General features: G+C 41.3%; 1 protein-coding gene across 1 annotated transcript in view; it reads right to left on the bottom strand.

The window, feature by feature from the left end:
• Window positions 1-22,218, bottom strand: part of ARHGEF38 (Rho guanine nucleotide exchange factor 38) — a 145,064-nt gene extending 122,846 nt beyond the window's left edge. Inside the window, exon 1 of the mRNA XM_052641982.1 lies at window positions 22,023-22,218. Within this exon, the coding sequence (XP_052497942.1) occupies window positions 22,023-22,218 (196 nt within the window). The remainder of the gene's footprint in view (window positions 1-22,022) is intronic.
• Window positions 22,219-23,770: the final 1,552 nt, after the last annotated feature.

Consider the following 23,770-nt stretch of genomic DNA (forward strand, 5'->3'; position numbering starts at 1 on the left):
TCTGAATGATCCGTCCATTGATGTAGGTGGGGCGTTAAAGTCTCTCACTATTTTTGTGTTACTGTCGATTTCTCCTTTTATGACTGTTAGCATTTGCCTTATATGCTAAGATGCTCCTATGTTGGGTGCATAAATATTTAGAATTATTATATCTTCTTCTTGAAGAAGGTCAATCTCTTGATCATTATGTAGTACCCTTCTTTGTCTCTTATCAGTTCATTTCAGTTCTCAGTTCAGTTGCTCAGTTGTGTCTGACTCTTTGCGACCCCATGAATCGCAGCACGCCAGGCCTCCCTGTCCATCACCAACTCCCGGAGTTCACTCAGACTCACGTCCATTGAGTTGGTGATGCCATCCAGCCATCTCATTCTCTCTTATCCCCTTTTCCTCCTGCCCCCAATCTCTCCCAGCATCAGAGTCTTTTCCAATGAGTCAACTCTTCGCATGAGGTGGCCAAAGTACTGGAGTTTCAGCTTTAGCATCATTTCTTCCAAAGAACACTCAGGGCTAATCTCCTTTAGAATGGACTGGTTGGATCTCCTTGCAGTCCAAGGGACTCTCAAGAGTCTTCTCCAACACCACAGTTCAAACAATCTTTATTTTAAAGTCTATTTTGTCTGAGTATTGCTACTTCAATATTCTTTTGATTTCCATTTGCATGGAATGCTTTTTTCCATCTCCTCACTTTCAGTCTGTATGTGTCCCTCTGTCTGAAGTAAGTCTCTTATAGACAGCATATATGCAGGTCTTATTTTTGTATCCATTCTCCCAGTCTGTGTCTTGGTTGGAACATTTAATCCTTTTATGTTTAAGATAATTTTCAATATATATATTCCTTTTTCCATGTTGTTAATTGTTTTGTATTTGATTATGTAGATTTTTTTTCCCTTCCTCTTTTGCTCTCTTCTCTTGTTGTCTGATGACTATCTTTAGTGTTGTGTTTTGGTTGTTTTTCTTTTGTGTACGTGTGTCTATTGTAGATTTTTGGTTTGTGGTTATCATATGTTTTGATATAGCAGTCTCTCTATATATATACCCAAGATTGCTTTAATTTGCTGGTTTCTTAATTTCAAATACATTTCTCGTATCCTTCATTTGTACTCTTCTCACAATTGCTGGTTTTGATATATTTGTGAGTGGATGATTCCCTGCCTTTACTGTATGTTTGCCTTTACTGGTGAGCTGTCCCATTTGTAATTTTATCATTTCTATTGTGGCCAATTTTTTTCCATCCAGAGAAATTTCTTTAGTGTTTGCTACAAAGCAGGTTTGGTGCTACTGAATTCTTTTAGATTTTGCTTGTCTGTAAAGCTTTAGATTTCTTCATCAAATCTGAACAAGACCCTTGCTGATATTCTCAGTTATAAGTTTTCCCCTTTCATCACTTGAAATACATCATGCCACTTCCTTCTGGCCTGCAGAGTTTCTGCTGAAAAATCAGTTGATAAACTTATGGGAAATCCTTTGTATATTATCTGTTGCTTTTCCCTTGTTGCTTTTGTCTTTAATTTTTGCCAGCTTGATTTCTATGTGGCTTGGTGTGGTCCTCCTTGGGTTTATCCTGCCTGGGACTCTCTGTGCTTCCTGGATTGAGTGAGTGTTTCCTTCCCCATGTTAGGGAAGTTTTCAGCTGTTACCTCTTCAAATATTTTCTCAGGCCCTTTTCCCTCTCTCTTCTCCTTCTGGGACCCCTATAATGTAAATGTTGATGCATTTAATGTTGTTCCTGAGGTCTCTGACTGTCTTCGTTTCTTTTCATTCTATTCCACAGCAGTGATTTCCACCAATCTGTCTTCCAGTTCATTTATTCATTCTTCTGCCTCATTTATTCTGCTGATTCCTTCTAGCATATTTTTCATTTCAGTTATTATATTGTTCATCTCTGTTTATTTATTCTTTAAAGGTTCTAACTCTTTATTAAACATTTCTTGCATTCTCTTGGCCAGTGCTTCTATACTTTTTCCAAGATCTTGGATCATTTTTACTGTCACTACTCTGAATTCTTTTTCAGGCAGATTGCCCCTCTCACTTCACTTGTTGTTCTGCAATTTTATTTTATTCCATATTGCTCTGCTGTCTCATTTTGTCTGACTTCCTGGTTTGTCGTCTTCATTCCTCAGGATGCAGGACTGTAATTCTTCTTGGTTCTGGTGTCTGCCCCACGATGGGTGAGGCTGGTCCAAGGGCTTGTGTGGGATCCTGGTGGGAGGAACGGGTACCTGCCCAATGGTGGATGGAGCTGGGTCTTCTGGCTCTGGTAAGCAGGACCTTGTCAAAGGGTGTGTTTACATGCAGCTGTTAGCTCAGGATGACTTTAGGCAACCTGATGGGTGGGGCTGTGTTCCCACTCTGTTGGTTGTTTGTCCTGAGGTGACCCAGGACTGGAACCTGCAGGCTATTGTGTGGGTCTTGGTGTCAAAATGGCAACCACCAGGAGTGCTCATGCCAATGTTTATTCTCAGGGTGTCCACCACCAGTCCTTGCCCTCACAGTGAGCCATAGCCAATGCCTGCCTTCCCAGCAGACCCTCCAAGACCCACAGGTAGGTCTGGTCCTCCTATGGAGTCACTGGTCTGCCCTGAGTCCCAGTACATGTGAACACTTGATTTGCAGAGTGGAGTTTCTGCTTCCCTCAGTCCTGTGGGGCTCCTGCACTCAAGCCCTGCTGACCTTCAAAGCCAAATGCTTTGGGGGTCCTTCTTCCAATGCCACACTCCCGGGTTGGGGAGTCTGACGTGGGGCTCAGAGCTCTCACTATTGTGGGAAAAGCTATGTGATATAATTTTCCAGTTAGTGGGTCACCCATCCAGCATGTATGGGATTTGAATTATATTGTGAAAGCATCCCTCCTACCATCTCACTGTGGTTTCTTCTTTGTCTTTGTCTGTAGAATAGCTTTTTTGGAAGGTTTGAGTCTTTTTAATTGATAGTTGTTCAGCAGTGAGTTGTAATTTTGGTGTTTTTTTGAGAGGAGGTGAGTTCAAGTCTACTCCACCACCTTACTGCTCCAGAAGCCTGAGAGTCAGTATGATACAATGGCCTATATACTCTATTTGAAGACTTGGGGCCGAGTCTAGGCTTCCTGTTTACTTTTCCTCTGGCCCTGAGTCAGTGATTTTATTTCTGTGGGTCTCCCTCCAGTCTTAAAATATCACTGACTCTAAACAAAGAATTTTAGGTGGTCTATGCACAAGCATGGCCTTGCAACTTGGGCCTCCTTCTTAATCTCCAAAAAGCAGTCACTACCTGCTCTTAAGGAAACTGCTACTGAGCCTGGCAAATCTGTAAAATAAGGCAATGATGAAGGCTACCTCATCAATTGACTCTTCCTTTCATGGAAGAATTTCTCTGTAGCATGCAAAACTGTTTGATAGCATTTTACCTACAGTAGAATTTCTTTCAAAATTGGAGTTAACCTCTGAAACCATGCTGCTGCTTTAGCAACTAAGTGTATGTAATGTTCTAAATCCTTTACTGTAATTTCAACAATCTTCACAGCGTCTTCACCAAAAGTAGATTCCATCTCAAGAAACCACATCTCCTCATCTGTTGAAGCTTTAGTATGAGATTGAAGCAATTTAGTCACATTTTCCGGCTCCACTTCTAATTCTAGTTCTCTTACTCTTTCTACCACATCTGCACTTCCTTCCTCTGCTAAAATCTTAAACCCCTCAAAGTCATCCATGAAGAATGGAATTAACTCCTTCCAAACTTTTTTAGTGTTAATATTTGACTGCTTTCCATGAATCACACATGTTCTTACTGTCATCTAAAATGGTAAATACTTTCCAGAACATTTTCCATTTACTTTGCCCAGATCCATCAGAGAGATTGCTACTGATGGTAACTATAGCCTTATGAAATGTATTTATTAAATAATAAGACTTGAAAGTTGAAATATACCTTGATCCATGTGCTACAGAATGAACGTTATGTTAGCAGGCATGAAAACCACCACTAATCTCATTGTATATCTCCATCAGAGCCCTTGGGTGAACAGGTGCACTGTCAATGACCAATCATATTTTGAAATAAATTTTTTTTTCTGAGCAATACTTCTAAACAGTGAGCTTAAAATATTCAATAAATCATGTTGTAAATGGAGGTGCTGTCATCCAGGTTTTGTTGTTCCATTTATAGAACACAGGAAGAGAAGACTGGGAATCATTTTTACCCTAGGATTTTTAAAGATAACTTTATTTTTATTTATTTGTTTGTGTTGAGTCTTCATTGCTGCACTGGCTTTTCTCTAGTTGTGGTGGGCAAGGGATCCTCTCTAGTTGCAGTGTGCAGGCTTTTCATTGCAGCGGCTTCTGTTTCTGCAGGGCACAGGCTCGAGGGCACACGGGTTTCTGTAGTTGTGACATGTGAGCTCAGTAGTTGCGGCTCCTGGACTCTAGAGCGCAGCCACAATCATTTCGGAGCACAGGCTTAGTTGCCCTGAGGCATGTGAGATCCTCCCTGAACAGGGATTGAATCCATGTCTCCTCTGTGTGGGCAGGTGGATTCCTTACCACTGAGCCACAAGGGAAGCCCAAGATCCTAGCATTTTTAGAATGGTACGTGAGCACTGGTTTCAACTTAAAGCTACCAGGTACATTAACCCCTAATAAGAAAGTCCATCTGTCTTTTGAAGTTTTAAAGCCAGGCATTGACTTCTGCTCTCTAGCTGTGGAAGTCTTAGTTGGTATCTTCTTCCAATAGAAGGCCACTTAAAATCTGTTGTTTAGTGTAGCCACCTTCAGTAGTTATCTTAGCTAGATCTTCTGGATAGCTTGCTAAGCAACTTCTACTTCTTTCCTTAAACCTCATTAACCAAGCGCTGCTGGCTTCTAACTTTTCTTCTTTAGCTTCCTCACCTCCATCAGCCTTCATGGAATTCAAGAGTTAGGGCTTTGCTCTGGATTAGGCTTTGGCTTAAGGGAATGTTGTGGCTGGTTTGATCTTCTATCCAGACCACTATAACCTTTTCCATCTCAGCATTAAGGCTGTTTCACATGCTTATCATTTATGTGTTCGCTGGAATTCCAATTTTAATTTCTTTCAAAACCTTTTCCCTTCCATTCAAAACTTGGCTAACTGCGTGGTGCAAATGGTCTAGCTTGTTTTTGACATGCCTTCCCACTAAATCTTCCCATCATATCTAGTTTCGTGTGACTCTTCCCTTCCCTTGAACATTTAGAGGCCATTGTAGGGTTATTAACTGGTCTAATTTTCAACACCCTTGTGTTTCAGGAATTAGGGAGGTTTGAGAAGAGGAAGACCGAGGAAGAGCCTGTTGGTGGGGTGGTGAGAACACATACAACATTTATGGATTGAGTTTGCCGTCTTGTATAAGTGCAATTTCTAGCATTCTAAACAATTACAATAGTAACATCAAAGATCAGAGACCACCATAACAAATGTAATAATAATAAAAACTAAAATAATATGGTGAGCATTACCAAAATGTGATACAGAGACAAAAAGTGAGCAAATGCTGTTGGAAAAATGGTACCAATAGACTTGCTTGACACAAGGTTTCTACAAAACTCCAATCTGTTAAAAAAAAATGGAATATCTATAAAGAACAATAAGGTGAAGCACAAGAAAATGTAGTATGTCTGTATTGTTAGTGTATATAATTATATAGTATATATGGACATGGTATACACAGTGAGTATATGAAAAGGCTCTTCCTATACATGATATAATCTGAGAATAGGAAAAGTTATCAGAGTTTGAACACAAACACAAATATAGAGAAGAATATTTTGGAAATAAGATCAAATTGTGGTTTGAGTTTTTTGTTTGGTATGATTATTTTTGTTGTTGGTAGTTTGTACATATAGATAAGAATGTATGGAAAAAAAGATACAGGACCTTAGCTTCTCTGGTAGGTTTATCCCACTCCAAAATCTTGTTTGATTTATAATTCATTAAAAAAAATTTAACTATAGTTCTACATTAATTATACTCTCTGTATGAAATGTCAAAGGCATAAAAAATTTTCATTTGCAACTGCAATATAATGAAGCTTAAATTTTGTCAGAGAAGTATTGACTTTGCCCTCCAAGAATTTAATAATTAACAGAAATATAATTTCATATCTTAATTTAATATTTTCCTTCTACACAGAAATGTTCAGAATCACAAAGAAAATGCACTTATGAGATTATAATTGTATTATTTAAAAAATATTTTTTGTTTTGAATATTTTAAAAATGGTAGCACCATTATAACAGAATGCCCATCTTAAATGTCTGATTGGTGTGACATTAACAAGCAAGTCAAACTCTAGGAGAGTATTTATTTTCAATACATTATTTATATTTTTTGATGGATAGATTTTGTTAATCAAAAAAAAGGAAATCACTCAGAATCTTCACTTAGCCCAGAACAAAAATAATTTAATTTCTTTATCTAAATTTGGTTATAAAAGTATAAGATTAATTTCAGGAGATAATCTATAGGTTCCCCAGGATGAGGTACATGTGATGTTTGCATGCCTTTGCTAATGAGAACAGAATTGTGACTGGTGACCAAGAAAACACACCATGAAGGAGGGAAATATGCAGTATGATAAAAATTATTCCCTCATGTGAGTTAAATCCCTACCCAGGGGCTGTGACCCTAAAGTCAGTGCAGAAGTGAATCAGATCTGGCTTCAAGGAAGCCCCCCATGGGAAGGTCCTCCTGTAACCATTTTGGATTTCACTACACATTCTGGATTTCATGGCCAAACCACCCATTTACTGTTCATTCACTCATTCGTTTACTCACTCACTTACTTAACACACAGGATTATTGAATACAGGTCAGCCTACCCTAGGTGCTGGTTGGTGATACCAATGCTCCTGACCTAGAGAAGTTCGATCAAAAGTAAGAAACCCTGATCTATGCATAATGAATATGAGAAACGTATACAGCAGGGGACACTCAAATATATTTGGGGCGTCATAACAGAGAGGTAGACTTGAAAAGGTTAATAGGAGTTTCTAAAACAACCAAGGCGAGGGAAAAGCAAGGATAAAGGCAAGACAGTCTGAAGTAAAACTGTCCCTCAGGCCAGAGATGGGAAGATATAGTCATGGTTGAGTGGCCTTATATCTATTTTGCTGTTATAACATGGTGTCTCCAAGCTTCATTAATTTTTTATCATGGTAAAATATACATAGCATAGAATTTACCATGTTAACCATGTTTAAGCTTCAATAAGCACAGTCACATTGTTGTGCAACCATTACTACCATCCATTTCCAGAACTTTTTCATCTTCCCAAACCGAAACTCTTATACCCATGAAACACTAACTCCCTCCTCTCCTTTCCCCCAGTCTCTGGCAACCACTTTTTGTTTGTATGTATTTGACTATCTCAGGTACCTCTTTTACTTGGAATCATATAATTTTGTTTTTATTTAGTTGCTCAGTCGTGTTCAGCTCTTTTGTGACCCCATGGACTGTAGCCAGCCATGCTCCTCTGTCCATGGAATTCTCCAGGCAAGAATACTGGAGTGGGTTGCCATTTCCTTTTCCAGGAGATATTTTGGACCCTGGTATGGAACCCTCATTTCCTGGATTGGTAGGCAGATTCATTACCACTGGAAGATTCTTTACCAGATTCTTTACCAGAGAAGCCCAGAATCATATAATACTTGTATTTTTGTGTCTGGCTTATTTCACTTAGCATCATGTCTTCAAGATTCATCCCTGTTGTAGCACATGTCAAAATTTCATCCCAAACTTTTTTGTTCACATGTCAGTTAAATCATTTGGATTAACTGTACCTCCAATACATAGACTGTATTAATGTATTACATAATTATAAAGAATAGACAAAAATAGATATTTTCAACAGATAAGACTAAAAACTAAACTCATTTTTCCTTTTATAATGAATTGTCTCAAAAATCTCTGGGACTGCCCATACCTTTCTTTGGATACCACTGCTAGAGAACATGAAAAAGCATTGAGGGAAATATGAAGCAGAGAAGTGATATAGTTTAACATTCTGACCGAGTTTTCCATCAGACATTCTCCTCCTGCTCTGTGCTCTATAGTTAGTGAGGAGGGGTAGTTTTCCAAGACTAGATAATTCAAATCATTTGATTTATATTTTTAGAATAGAAGCGTCTAATGAATTTATCAAGTGTATCCCTCTTTCATTGCAATTGCATATCTTTCCAACTTCAGTCCACATAAAACATTTTATTGAAAGCATAAAATATAGCTACTGGAAAGTACTGACTGGTCACTGTTGATTTTAAGATTGCAGGTGAATATGCTTGTAGAACTTAAGGGTCTCTTAATGTTTTTGAGTATTGTTCAAAATTGTATCAAAATCAGTCTATTCTTTAAAAACAAACCGCAAAAAGGTACTACTAAAAACTGTGAAAGCAAAAGCGAAGTCGCTCAGTCATGTCCGACTCTTTGCAACACCGTGGACTGCAGCCCACCAGGCCCCTCAATCCACAAATTTTCCAGGCAAGAAGGGCAGATGCTTTACCATCTGAGCCACCAGGGAAGCCCACTAAAAACTGATTAGAACAATAGAGTTCATATTGGTTGAAAAATTATGGACCTTGGAGCCAAGGAGACCTCAGTATAACTCTGACATCACCGCTTACTAGCTGTGTAACACTTGGAAGATGCCTATATTTTTGTTAACCTTCATTTTATTATCTATAAATATTTGACAATAACTTCTTAGCAAAGTTGTTACGAGTATGAAATGATGTAATGTGCCTGTGTGCCTTCTACAGATGCTAGTTGGTATTAGTATCGTCTTTTCCATCTATGAAGGCGAAACAGGAAAACCAGTTTTATTACCGTGTTCCACGTACTGCTGCTGCTGCTGCTGCTAAGTCACTTCAGTCGTGTCTGACTCTGTGCAACCCCATAGATGGCAGCCCACCAGGCTCCCCCGTTCCTGGGATTCTCCAGGCAAGAACACTGGAGTGGGTTGCCATTTCCTTCTCCATGTACTAGGACATATTTAATCCCTTTTTCTGGAATGCTCTCTTCCTTCCCCTCTCCCCCCAGAAAATCCAAACTGGATTTCAAGATTCAGATTTCAGTGTCTCTTATTTTGACATTTTTAAAGGTCCAATTAAGCTGTTTCTCATCACAATTCCTATACTGATTTACTTATGTCTCTAATATAATGGGCTCTGCCTTCATGGCTCAGAGATTAAAGCCTCTGCCTGCAATGTGGAAGACCTGGGTTCGATCCCTGGGTCCAGAAGATCCCCTGGAGAGGGGTCAGTGCTGTGATGAGCTGACCAGTTCCCCTTCAGGAAAAAAAGGACTTATTACCCCTATTCCAGGAGCCAACAGCTCCATTTTAGGAATCATCTCAGATGAGAGTACCTCTCAGGTCATCTCTCTCCCCAGGGTGTCCCCATCTAATAATCGAAGGGTGATATAATGGTCTAGGACCTCCAGAACACTGAGACAACTCCAAAGGATCATCTCATCTTCAGAACTTGCCTTAGAGTTGGCTTAGGCTTCCACTGAGACCAAGTCACAGCTAAACTTCTCTCTTTCTCTCCCTTTCCTCTGCCTGTCCTTTCTCTTCTCCAGGTTGTCATAAGGACATTCCCTAATAAACCTCCTGCACTCAAATTTCTATCTCAGAATCTGCAACCCAGGAACCCAAACTGCAGCCTTACTTCATGCACTTATTGCTACAGTTACTGGTTCACAGTGTGTCTCATTGTATAGTCTGGGTTTAATTTGGTTTATCTTTATATTCTCAGGATCTAGTTAGTACCTGGTTGGTATGAACTAGGTATCCGCTTGTTGGATAAATTCAATAAAACTGAGATTTCATAATCTCTGGGCAAGAAATTTTTTCTATTTTCTTGTTTAATTAAATTTATTTATTTATATTCTCTCTTTTTGCAAAAAAGGAAATGAGAGGAGTTAACTCAAAAACTGACTCCAATTAAGTAGTGGGGAAATTGAATGCCAGAATTGTAAAAGCCAGTATACCAATGCTAAGGATCAATATAGTTGTCATGAGTCATTGAATAGTTTTCAATCATTGAGTAGCCTGTGAGCTGAGCATCTACCATATACCAAGCACTGTTTAAATGTTCAAATGAGACGAACTCTCTTCCCCCAGGGAAAATTCTGTTCAAGTGAAAGAGAAAGGCAACAATAGAATAAAATAGCATAATTCTAGAGAGCTGGTGTGAAGGACACTGAAGGGGATCAGTAAATACCATCCCCCAAATATGCCTCACTGGCACATTCATTACTTTGAGCTGAAGGGAGTTGGGAAGCACCAGATTCAGGCAGGGCTCTCTGCCCTTCCTGTAGCAGGAAGAGGAGAGAATTCTTATCACCAGAGATGAGGAGCTGACATCATGATGAGTCTGTACAAACAAACATTTCTAAAATAACCTTTGTATTCCCTTAGTTTGCCTCATATGTTTCCTTTTTACTTCTTCACAATTTAATACCCCCAGCTCAAAACCCCTTTACTTTGTCTTGCCACATTTCCACAATTTATCACTCTTTGTTAAAATGATATATAAGCCCCTGGGTCTAACTGCTTTGGGATTCTCACTTCTTTCTATGAAGCCCTCCGTGCCAAGTAAAAATATTAAAATCAAATAAAATGTACATGCATTTTCTCCTTTTATTCTGTCTCTTGAGGCCCCCAGCCACAGAACCTCAGAGAATAAAGCAGAAGTCTGTCCTCCCCTCCATCACTACAGGTAGTATGGTCAGGAATGACCCTCCCAGGTGAGCAAAGATCTCAGTGAGGAGAATGCATCCTTTCAGATATTTGGAGGAAGGAAACTTTAGTAGGGGCACGAAGATGCAGCTGATACAAAGGCCAGGAATTAGGTACAAAAGCGAGTCTGAGTTTCAGGTGGCTACACATGATAAATCGCTTGTTTTTATCTGGAAAGGTAACATATGTTAGGAGAAGGCAATGGCACCCCACTCCAGTACTCTTGCCTGGAGAATCCCAGGGACGGAGGAGCCTGGTGGGCTGCCGTCTATGGGGTCGCACAGAGTTGGACACAACTGAAGTGACTTAGCAACAACATATTCTAATTCTTAGGAGGAGCCAAAGTTTTTCCTTGAATAAACCTGGATGGCACTGAAAGAGATGAACAATGTCTTCATCAACTATTCCACAACAAAAGACTGAAGCAGAAATCTGCAACAGCTTTTGCAGTGACATGGGAGACCTAACATTAAGAAGCATTCAGAAAAGACAATTTCTGTGAGGGGCACAGTGTCTCAGCGCACTTAAAGCAGCAGCTAGACGACATGACCTTTAGGTTTTCTTCTTTAAGAGCTAGATGTCAGACTGTCAAGATCGTATCTACTCTCAAGGGCCTCAGTGCAGGTATTACTAAGTCTCCATTTCTTCTCTGACTCATTAATCAAGGAAAAAATTGTTTGGAACAAACTGGGACAAAGGCTTTTAATCATAACATTCTATTTCCTGCTGCATTTAAGACTCACAATTTAGACTAACTACATAGAATTCTATGGAAATATCACCTACCCAGATGAAGAACTACTTATTTTCAGTATATAATTCCATTCTTTTAATTTGCAAATGCATACACCACCACCACCCATTGCTATAAAATAGGAGTTTTAATTTTTTAGATGTATTTAAATTTTAATGAGATGCAAATAAATGATAACAGGCATAAAATTAAGGAAATGGTGTCAAGATACACAAGGAAGTGGTAAATGGAGAGGAGATGATTAAGCTATTACTATAGGGCAGATTTGCTTAACCTACCTTTATAATTTTGTTTCCTAATAATTAAACCAAGAGATAGCACTTATTAAATAGCAACAATACGCCAGCAGAGGAATGTCACAATAATGCCAGAGAACGAATGTGCATTCCAAAGTGAAAATTTTAGCAGATCTAGTTTTATCGTAGTAGCAGAAGGCTGTCAGCACGTCACACAGCATGTATCACAATCCTCAAAGTGCTTTGACTTCTTATTACTAATAAGCCACACAGACAAAGTATCTAGTAAGACAATGAATGAGATGCATTCGATTTTTGCATATATTTAAAGCACTTGTGACCAAATCTAAACTCTGCCACCTGAAGGAGTTCAAGACATGCCACCCCCAAATTTGCTACCTTGGTCATTTGAGTTGAAAGCGCTTGAAAAGCAGCAAATGCAGGGAGAGGCTCTCTATGCACCCCCTTATCTGCCTGGAGACAGATCCTCCAAAAGGAGCTCAGCTCTCAGCCAGGGGAGGTTGACTCCTCTCACGGGACAGGAAACTAGGAGTGACACCACAAGTGGACAGACTTTGTCACCAACCTCTCTCTGCAATTCTTCTAAGTCCATCTTTCCTTAAGTTATTTACTCCACTCCAAGGCAATGGCACCCCACTCCGGTACTCTTGCCTGGAAAATCCCATGGACGGAGGAGCCTGGTGGGCTGCAGTCCATGGGGTTGCTAAGGGTCCGACACGACTGAGCGACTTCACTTTGACTTTTCACTTTCAAGCATTGGAGAAAGAAATGGCAACCCACTCCAGTGTTCTTGCCTGGAGAATCCCAGGGATGGGGGAGGCTGGTGGGCTGCCGTCTATGGGGTCACACAGAGTTGGACACGACTGAAGCGACTTAGCAGCAGCAGCAGCAGCATGTGACCTACATTCCTCCTCCCCTTCCTCTAGCAAGACAGTTTATAAGCTCTCTGATTCTAACCTTTTTTGAGGTATTCTTTTTTCCTCTGAAGCCAGCCCCCTCCGCCCCAGTACATAATATTTAAAATGAATATTCTTGTATACTTTTACTCCTATTAATCCACCTGTTATTTCATAGATCCAGCTTTTGAATGTAGGAGGGTAGAGAGAAAGTCATTTCTCCCTTATATATCTATTTTTTCAACTATAAAACCAGAGCTGATAAAGTGTTGGGATCAAATAACAATGTGTGAATGCCCCTGGCTGAGGGCTTCCCAGGTAGTGCTAGTGGTAAAGAACCTGCCTGCCAGTGCAGGAGACGCAAGAGTTGTAGCTTGGATCCCTGGATCGGGAAGATCCCCTGGAGGAGGGCATGACAGCCCACTCCAGTATTCTTGCCTGGAGAATTCCATGGACAGAGGAGCCTGGTGGGCTACAGTCCATGGGGTCGCAAAGAGCTGGACACAACTGCAGTGACTTAGCATGCATGACATGGCTGCTGGAGGATGACAGTCATGCTGTCTTCCTTCCCTTCCTTTTCTCTTTCCACTGCTTAGCATAGAAGAAAGGCTATGTCTTGAACATAGACAACAGTACTAAGCAGCTTCCTTTGGGGCCCGGAGCAAGTGTACAAATGGAGGCCAACATCCCTTATCTACAAATTAAAAAGTTGTAAATCAAGCTGGCAAATTGTTAAATATGTTATATCCTTTTATCTTGATAAATATACTTTCATAACAATCCAGAAGGCCAAGTTCATGTTTAGATTTCTCAGGTCCCTCAGAGTTTCATGCCAAAATCAGGCAGGAGGCCCTTGGGGCACAATCCTTCTCCCCAGTCATGAGGCTTGTATCCCTACCCTTCCTTCTACCCACTTCCCCACCCACAAGGGGTGAACACCCAGCATGATCAAGCTCCAGACACATCTTCATAAGCAATGGGCCCTGGAGTCAAAGGGTGTGCACACCTGCAGCCACAGGAGAAATTGAATGGAAGAGGTTCCAGCGGGTCTTGGAGCCAGTGTTTGGGGCTGTTGAACAGAAAATCCCGTGGTTCTAGACACCCTGAACTTAGTCTAGAAATGAGAATAAGGATCCCAGGCAGACAGGAACCTTGGGCCCCGAGGACTCCTCACCTGCTCGGTAGAAAGAAGGTAATAGGGGGGGACTCTAAAGCCTCTCCTGAGGTCAAGTCTTGCCTGGTTCTCAGAGTGACACTGTTGAAAAGTTTAGAAATTCCTGCAATAATTGCATCATCACCAGGAAGCCGATGCCCACAAAAATACTGAAGTTAATATGATTATGGTATCAAGAAAAAATAATTCTATAAAAACCTACTTTCTACTTTTCCTGTATCAACAGAAACAAAGATGAATATAGCTTGAGTGCTTTTCACTCACTCATCTTTTCCCCAGCTTTATCACTATTTTAAAGTGATTTCTATTTCTACTCCTGCTTATCTCATCTGAATTCTCTCCCACCCTGCCTCTCTTCTTCCTTCCTTCTATTCACTCCTCCCTCCCTCTTGATTTCTCATTTTGTGTTTTGATAAACCCATCATGTTGATGGACAAAAAAATACAATTAGAGGCTGAATTTGCTAGTTTTAGGAAACTTATAAGTCTTCCCTGGTGGCTCAGGCAGTAAAGAATCTGCCTGCAATGTGGGAGACCCAGGTTTGATCCCTGAGTTGGGAAGTATTCTTGCCTGGAGAAATATCTGGAGGTACATCAGTTAAACGTAGAAGGAATACATTTTCCCATCTCGATGGAATAGTTCAAACTTTCTTGATTGCTAGGACTCTCTTTATTTGATTCATATGTGTCCTCTAAAAACTGTGAAATGCCTTTACTGAAAAAGAGAGTGAAATATGCTTTTTAAAATTTCTTTGCACATGATGAAAGAGAAATTACTTAGCTTCAAAAGTCCCTTGCCTTTTTTCCCTGTAGCTTACTTATTTTATTTTTATTGGAATATAATGTTGTGTTAGTATCTGCTGCACAACATGAATCGCCCTATGTTCCCTCCCTCTCGAGCCTCCCTCCCCCTCCCCCATCCCATCCGTCTAGGTCATCACAGAGCACCAAGCTGAGCTCCCTGCGCTATACAGCAGCTGCCTTCTATAAATATTTGCCCTTCAAACTGTGAAACGCACCTTATTTTTGTTGGTGTCACATTACTGATCCAAGTACTTCCCATTTCACTAAAGGCAAATAAAGGGGAATGAGCTACTTTCCACTCAAAGAACAAAGGCAGCCACGAAAAAGACCCATGGCCCCAGGATAGAAACTGGGACAAACAGCTGGACAACTACCTTTATTCCACCCTTCATTACTCCTTGAACAAAAATCAGCAAATCTGCCAGTATTAACGGCTCCTCTTGCTTGCTCACCAGTTACTTTGTATTCTCAAAAGTCATTACCAATTAAATGTTCCCATAATCTGACCAAGTCTAATCTAGTCTTTTTCCTCATACTGCAAAATATATTATTCTGTATAAAGTCCATGCAGAAGAGTGGTTTGTTCATTAACACCCATAGTAAGAACATTTCAGGCTTTCATAAAAACAAGCCATCAGTCCTTTCATAATGAAAATGATATGATAGGCTTCGCAAAAAAGAAAGCACCGCAGAACTAACATGAACTGGAGATGTGGCTTTTGTGTTGTTATCTGCCAGTGTGAGGACATTTAACCCACCATTCTCACTCTTTCACCTGACACTTGATAAGCAAAAATACGCATTGGCTAAAAAATTCACCAGAGGCTTACTGAAGCCATAGAAGATGAAAGTAACTGCCAACTACCTTGGTCATTTTGGGCTGTTGTAACAAATATACCGTAAATAGGGTGGCTTAAACCACAAACATTTGTTTCTCACAGTTGAGAAGTCCAAGGTCAAAGTTCAAGATGCTGGTAAGGCCCCCTTCCTGGTGGACAGATGTCTGTCATTTCACATCCTCACATGGCAAAGAGCAGAGAGAGGGGGAGCAAATCTCTCATATCTTATAACGGCACTAAACCTATTTATGAAGGCTCCACCGTCCTGAGCTAATTACCTCCCAAAAGTCCCCCTCCAAATACCATCATGTTGGGGGTTAAGGTTCAATAAATGCATTTTGGGGAAACATAAACATTCATCCCATAGCACCCACACTGAAAGGAAACCGATAATGTCAGCTATATCAATCATATAGGGTTTGTAGAAAAGGCTGTTGAATGTTAATCAATAAACTTTTTATAAAAAGTTTCAATCATTAAAGAAATATGTCTCAAGTAACACACACACATACAACTTAATCTGTAGCTACATACAATAGACACATAGACAGATGAATGATCTGCATATTCACAGACACTTGTGCGTAACTGTTTAAATGAGGTGCATCTCAAATATAGAGTTCACACGTACAGTCATATACAAAATCATTTCCCAAAGAAAAAGCTTTTAACAACTAGCCAGTACATTTCCCTTGCTTTGGTCATTCTCCATGGCTCCCAGTAAAAAACTCTCAGCTCCCAGTGAGGGGCTGAGCAAGCTGGGAAACTAAAATGATGTAACTTTTGTTGTTATGATTGGAAAAAGAGCAGTGAGCTGAGGTATGGCCTGGTGTGCTCTAAAAGGCAGAATCAAAAAGGCAACTCTGTGCACTGTTATCTCTAATATATTTGCTTATTTTTATTGAAGAATCTTGTTTATGAACAGAGACATATATCCTCACATAGACACAGGGCTCTTAATTCAGCCTTCATATCTTTCCTCCTACTGATTCCCTGCCTAGACTGGATGGTTCAAGCCATTCATTCTATTTGAATTACTGAGGGCTTCCCATGTGCTGGGCATGATTCTAAGTACAAAGACAGAACAGTTAATGAGACAGATAGGGCCTCTTGTACCAACCGGCAGGGGTGGGAGTGGCAAGAGATGGGAGAGGAAATGGGTCAATAATAAGCAATAAACAAGGAAACAAACACCATTATTTCAGGCAGAGATAAGCTCAACGAAGACGTTAAAATGCCTTTCTCTCCCAATTCTGCACCTTCACCCCATTCCTGCCTTATCATCTCTGAGTGACAGTGTTTTCTAACAACCTCTCTGCCCAAACCTGATCCAGGCTCCTTTGGTAAAGGTCAAACGCTTTTTCTTATTGATTTTGAAGTTGTAATTCCTGGCACATATTGTTTTTTGCTTACCATATAACATATTCAATAAATGCTAATTAACTGAATGAATCTGTTGAAAAAATAAGCCACTAACAGTAGGCTTAGCATTGAACTATTATTGTACAACTTAAGGCTTAGTAGGAATGATGTGATTATAACCTTTTACAAAGATTTTATGATATTCTCATAGGAATCATGGTCTATCATTTAACTTAGTAGCTCTCACCCCTCCCTTACTATATTTAAAATATTACAACTTAAGATTCACACTACTAAAGTGATGTTGGTCAGAAATTGAATAGAACAGATAAACTGTATAGTTGAGAGGTGAGCCCAGAGATGCTGAAGTCAGGTCTAACATCTTCCAGAACCCTAAAGAACTTGCTTACAGAGACAGAGCAGTGAGTTGTATTACTCAGATAGTGACACAGCCCTGAAGGACAAGCAGTGCTCAATAAATAATTTGAGGCTGCTGCTTTCCACTACTGGGAAACCACTGTGACCTCATGATGGCTTTGGCCATCTGTCTGCGGGCTCTAACCAGCTCAGGTCTTTGTTCAGTGCCTCCCAGGGAGCTATCAGTTCCAAGGTAGGCAGAAGAAAAACTCTTGGCATTGCAATAATAAAGAGTTTCTTGGGGTGACTTAGGGCTTCACAGGTGGCACTCATGGTAAACAGTCTGCCCGTCAAAGCAGGAGACACAAGATGCTGGTTTGATCCCTGGGTTGGGAAGATCCCCTGGAATAGGAAATGGCAACTACTCCAGTATTCTTGCCTGGGAAAGCCCATGGACAGAGGAGCAAGGTGGGCTACAGTCCATGGGGGTGCAAGAGTCAGACACAACTGAGCACGCACACACACAAGGTGACTTAGGACTCATCTGTGTGACAGTGGGGATAGTACAGACCAGAGTGCAAACCACAGAACTGACTGCTTCCAACATCAATGAGAAATGTCTTCTATTGCTGCCAAAGCAATTATAGAAGAATCATACTAAAAGCGCTATTAGGTTTCAGAGATTCGCCATGGGTTTTATTGAATTACATCTTTAAAATCTTACTCATCAGGAGGCCAGCCTATCTTTACCACGTCGAATGTGTTCCTCTGTACTCTGACAGGTCCAGGACCATGGATTAACTCCTGAGTCTTTCCTTCCAAGACAGGATCCAACAGAGCATAGAAAAACCACAACTCCAGTGGCAAACATGAGAAGCCTGAAGTCTTCTGCAAAATAACCAATAAATATCTACTGTACTTTGTGGCCACAGACTTTTCTTTCTTTTAGCTGAGTTTAGGAAGTAAAAGCAAAAAATATTTTCTGCTTTTATTCTGCTAATGGAAACTCTGGATCAAAAAGATACTGAATTAGTGAATCTCACAGAGAAGAAACGTTATTAAAGACAAAGCAGTGGGCTTTTCCTGAATTTCTTATTTGTAGTTTCTTTCTCAAAAGACAGAAAAGAGTCGAAACAGATTAAAAGCGAAAGTGAAAGTCACTCAGTCGTGTCCGACTCTTTGTGACCCCATGAACTATATAGTCCATGGAATTCTCCAGGTCAGAGTACTGGAGTGGATAGTCGTTCCCTTCTCCAGGGGATCTTCCCAACCCAGGGGTTGAACCCAGGTCTCCCACATTGCAGGCGGATTCTTTACCAGCTGAGCCACAAAGGAAGCCTGAAATAGACTGGTAGATTAGAAAATGTGGGTTAATAAAGGGCAAGTCTTGTTCTATCATTGCGGTACCCATCATTTCTAAAATTGAAAATAACTGCTGTTTATGGAGCATGGTGTGTCAACCAATATTCTAGATGTTTCATGTAATTATCTAATTTCATTCTCCCAATAACACTATGTGGTAAGTGTAATTTTCTTACTTTCATAGACAAATTTCAGTGATTTACTCAGTCTTATAGGTAGTAAATTGAAGTGCCAGGATTGGAAACAGAATGTGTATGCCTTTAGCACTTTCATTCTTTACTGGGGAAGAAAAGCAGCCCTGCCTGCCCCAGTAAGGTTTCCCCAGTGGCCCAGTATGGCTCAGGTAGCTTATGAAAGCTCATACAGGAGACACAAGAGATGCGGGTTTGATCCCTGGGATGGGAAGGTCCCCTGGAGAAGGAAATGGCAACCGGCTCCACTATTATTACCTGAAGAATCCCACAGACAGAGGTGGGCTACAGTTCATGGGGTCACAAAGAGTCGAACATGACTGAGCATGCACGCACGCACGCATGCACACTGCTCCAGCAAAGAAGGGGAGAGAATCCGTCCCCAGATTCCCTCCTTGGCTCCATTTCTGGGCCTCCCAGGCTCCTCCCCGTGGCCTTGTGCAGCGAGCCTCTCCCAGGCTGGAGTGGGAGTGTGGGATCACCCTCTTCCAGCGCCTTTTGATGTTCTCTTGTGGAGAACCAAGACCCCTGAGGCAACTGCCCACAGTTTTGCCCTGCTCCACTGGGGAGGGTAACTTCCTTTTCCCTCAGGCAAACAGCTCCTCTCACATCCAGATCTGTTCAAGCAGAAGGAAGTGCTGGTGGCCAGTGATTTCTTGGGCCCCAGAGGCTGAGTGTGTACCTAAAGCATGGGTTTTAACTTGTTGTTCACCTTTGGCAAAAACAACGTCTTGTGTAAGGAACACTCCTAGCACCCAGAGCATGTTCTCCAAATACCATTCCCCATTGAAATCGATAGATATTTGGGGCTTCCCTGATAGCTCAGTTGGTAAACAATTCGCCTGCAATGTGGAAGATCTGGGTTCGATCCCTGGGTTGGGAAGATCCCCTGGAGAAGGGAAAGGGTACCCACTCCAGTATTCTGGCCTGGAGAATTCCGTGGACTGTATAGTCCATGGGGTTGCAAAGAGTTGGACACAACTGAGTGACTTTCATTGAAAGGAAACAGTCTCCTTGGAGAAATGGCAGTCTGGTTCTTGGGAGCCTCTTCAAGATGCTATGTTTCCTGGTTCCTGGCTGGAATCAGCCATGCCTGAACAGATCTAAATATCAGTTGCTAAGATCAGAGAAGGAGAAGAGAACTAGATATTATCAGCCTCCAGGTGAAAAAGCATGGTGCTCCCATGAAGTAGTCTTGCCAGGGGAAATCAAACCTGAATCTGATCAACACTAGATCTGACCACCAACAGACAGAAGAGCAGACCACAGTGGAGCTTGTCTGCAACACTGGGGGAATGGATGCAGCTAGCAAAGTCCTGACTACGAAGCAGTGTGAGGCAAACCGCCAGATTTCTTCAACAAATAAATTGCAAGGCGAGAGAAGAAAAGGAACCCTATATGTTGAAAAGAGAGTTAAAAGTAACCCATTTCACTGTGCAAAACTTACTGGAATCCTGATTTAAACAAACACTATTTTAAAATTTAATTACATTTATGAGATGTCTTTGTTTTTTAATCTGACTGCATCTTTGTTGATACTAAGGGATTATTGGAGAGTTTAGGGTATGATTATCATATTGTGGTTATGGTTTTGTCTTAACTTTCTTATACTTACAAGTACATGCAGAAATATCTAGATATTGCAGATACAGATATTGATATATTTGATATTATCATATCTTGGATTAGCTTCAAAATTATGTGAGTGCAAGAAAAGTCCCCCCAAAAATAAATAAAATTTTGTTTATGAAAAAAAAATTTGCATGCTTTCCAATTTATCATAGCCTTGAGAATAAACTATTTCAAAGTTCTAACAATACCCCTTCCCTATTAAAAAAATTCTTTAGTTATAAGACTCAACTTTGCATTTTCATCCTGAGCTATATTCTTTTTTAAAGTATGAACTCATAGCAGGAATCTTAAATATTTAATTTACATGCATTTAACTTATTTAATTTAATTTGCATCACTAAATCCAAGCACTTTTTTTTTTTATGAAAGGGACCTTCTAAATATAAGCTTCGGAGAAGGCAATGGCACCCCACTCCAGTACTCTTGCCTGGAAAAATCCCATGGACGGAGGAGCCTGGTAGGCTGCAGTCCATGGGGTTGCTAAGAGTCGGACACGACTGAGCTACTTCCCTTTCACTCTTCACTTTCATGTATTGGAGAAGAAAATGACAACCCACTCCAGTGTTCTTGCCTGGTGGGCTGCTGTCTATGGGGTTGCACAGAGTCGGACATGACTGAAGCGACTTAGCAGCAGTAGCAGCAGCAAATATAAGTTTGTCCCATTGGTCTTTCTAGTTTCATGGTAGTTTTTCAGTCCAGAATGACAGCTCATGGTGGGATAATGAGCCGTTAAACACAGTGTGCCTCAAAGAGGGAGAGACCAGTTCCAGGGATCACATAACAGGTATCTGATTAAAATGTTGCATGAAAAAAAAAATTAAAAAAAAAATAAAATAAAATGTTGCATGATATCCACATCAAAATGAAGTTGACTAGAACAAATGACCTTCAAGAGAAAAGAAGAAGAAAAAGAGAGGGTGCATAGCAAGGAAGAGCAATTCAGGACCTGAAACAGGACGTGTTATAATAACTGTGCCAGATTATCTTATGACCATCACAAAATAAACTGAAGTTATTTCCTCAAAAGTCATTCAGTCTAAGCATGCTAAGCATCTCTTACCATATTTGGATGTTATTCGATTCACTCTAAAGGAATGAACACCTCTGTGATTTTTCAAGAAATCCTATTATACTATCCAATGACTATAACATTCCTTATTTTTCACAGATGTGGTTGTACTTTCATGCCCCTATTTAAAATAACCGCAATCACAGTTCACTACAATTACCTGGATAGATCTCCCGGTGTGACATCTCACACCTATCTGTTGAGATAAACTATCTTGGGTAGGGTTCTAAATCATTTGCTTTGTAGTGCTTCCTGCTTGTTAAATTGGGTGGAGGAGGGAAAAGCAAGGGAAGGGAAGGTGGTAGACAAAAAAAGAAAGAAAAGACATGATAGTATTAAGAATAATTTAGAATTGGCTCTTTAACTCTGAAAGGACATAATAAATTTGTACTGTAATTTATGAATTACATTTCCTTCATTTTTCTTATTTTCTCACTTCTTATAGAGGAAGGTACTATTTGCTTTTCTCCTGTGCCTTCTTATAGAGGAAGGTACTATTTGCTTTTCTCCTGTGCCTTGAGTGTTTTCTTCGTAAATGGAAGAGTAGGAAGGAAAGAGCTGGGAGTGCAGTAACCCTGGGCCCATTGGTTTCTTGTAGGTTACCTTGCAGTTTCTGGTTGTACTCGCTCCTGTCAGACTGGCTCCTCCTCAAGGTACCAGAGTGGTCCCCAGGAACACTGCTCTCAACCACAGTGTCAGTCTTCCTTCTCTCCAGCATATAGAGCCTGGGCCTCAGGAAGGACAGGTTCTTTTTCTTGGTGCCCATGTTTTCTTTCCCGGGAGCTTCTTTGGGCTCCATTGGAGGCTGAGACCACCTCTAGAGGCCGGCGGGCAATCACTGGCTGCTAAAGGGCCTCCGGGGTGAAGGTTACAACCCCAGCCTGAGGAGTTTAACTGCCTCCTTCCAACCAACCAGCTTCTTTCCAGGGTGACCTGTCTGTGACTGCCACCTCCACGGAGTCCCAGGGCTCCACCCCTATGAGGTCATTCTTTTTTATACCTAGAATCCAACAGGGGAAGCTGCCACCTGTTACCTGAGCGACCTGCCGCACCAAGCTAGGCAAAGCAGGGACTCCGCCTTCACACGCTGCTGAAGCAAACAAAAATCCCATTGTGCGGGGCGAGGGCTGGGGGTGCGGGGGGTGGGGAAAGTGAACAAGGTGAGGAGGGAGGAGGGGAAGCACGCCTGTGTAACCTGCGGCTTATGGGTTTAGTGTGAGCCTCTGGGTGTGGACAGGTGCGCTGGGACACGGAGCTGTTTCTCTGCCTGGAGGCAGGTTGAACTCCTATGTGACTTTCAGCTAGAGTCATCCACATGTGACTGTGGAGCTTGTGTGGAGCTGTGAGAATTTGCATTTACATCACAACATTGGAGACAGATTTTTTCTTTTTTTAAAGGATTATTGTGCTCACTCAAGAAGGCAATGGCACCACACTCCAGTACTCTTGCCTGGAAAATCCCATGGACGGAGGAGCCTGGTAGGTTGCAGTCCATGAGGTTGCTAAGAGTCGGACACGACTGAGCGACTTCACTTTCACTTTTCACTTTCATGCTTTGGAGAAGGAAATGGCAACCCACTCCAGTGTTCTTGCCTGGAGAATCCCAGGGACGGGGGAGCCTGGTGGGCTGCCGTCTATGGGGTCGCACAGAGTCGGACACGACTGAAGCGACTTCGCAGCAGCAGCAGTCATGCTTCTGCCTTTGAACGCTGAGCACTCACAGACTGTTTACTAAAAACATACGTGCCAAGCCCTCATTCACAATCCTGAGAAAACAAGGATTTACACTGGCCAGGGGTCAGGCACTTGGCATTGTGGGAAAGACCTGGAGCCTTTTCAATATCTTGCTCTCCACTTGCTGCCCTAGGTTCAAAGAAGTCCTTTCACAGCCCCAGGCCCATCCTTCTATGCCCTGGTCCTGGGGAAAATCAGCACTGTGCCTGTGTGTGATGTCCGAAGGATCTTTTCCCTCCCTTTTGCAGATGGAGTGCTGGAGAAAAGCAGCTGACCTTGGGAAAATGAGAGGAAGGGGAAGGGTTTGAAAGTGAGAAAAGTCACTTAGAAATTGGAAAGGCCTGGGGAAGAGGGAGGGTAGAGAGGCAAATAGTGATGGGCCTTTCATTAATTTTTTTGAAGTTGTTTTTGCTTGTATCTTCTGAGATTTCTCAAGGGGGAGGTTCTCAGAAGCTCTGGGAATGTGCAGTGTTTTGTGTGCCCTCGTTAAAGAAAAGAGAGACCCGAAGGAGAAAAATAGACTCCTTTTTTGTTGTAAAGGGACCGCCAAAATCTAGCTTTGTGCTGCCCATTTTGAATCATGGTTAATTCTTGTTAGACAAGATTTTAAAATGAAG

Source organism: Budorcas taxicolor, chromosome 6, assembly GCF_023091745.1.
Source record: "Budorcas taxicolor isolate Tak-1 chromosome 6, Takin1.1, whole genome shotgun sequence".
NCBI classification, from domain to species: Eukaryota; Metazoa; Chordata; class Mammalia; order Artiodactyla; family Bovidae; genus Budorcas; species Budorcas taxicolor.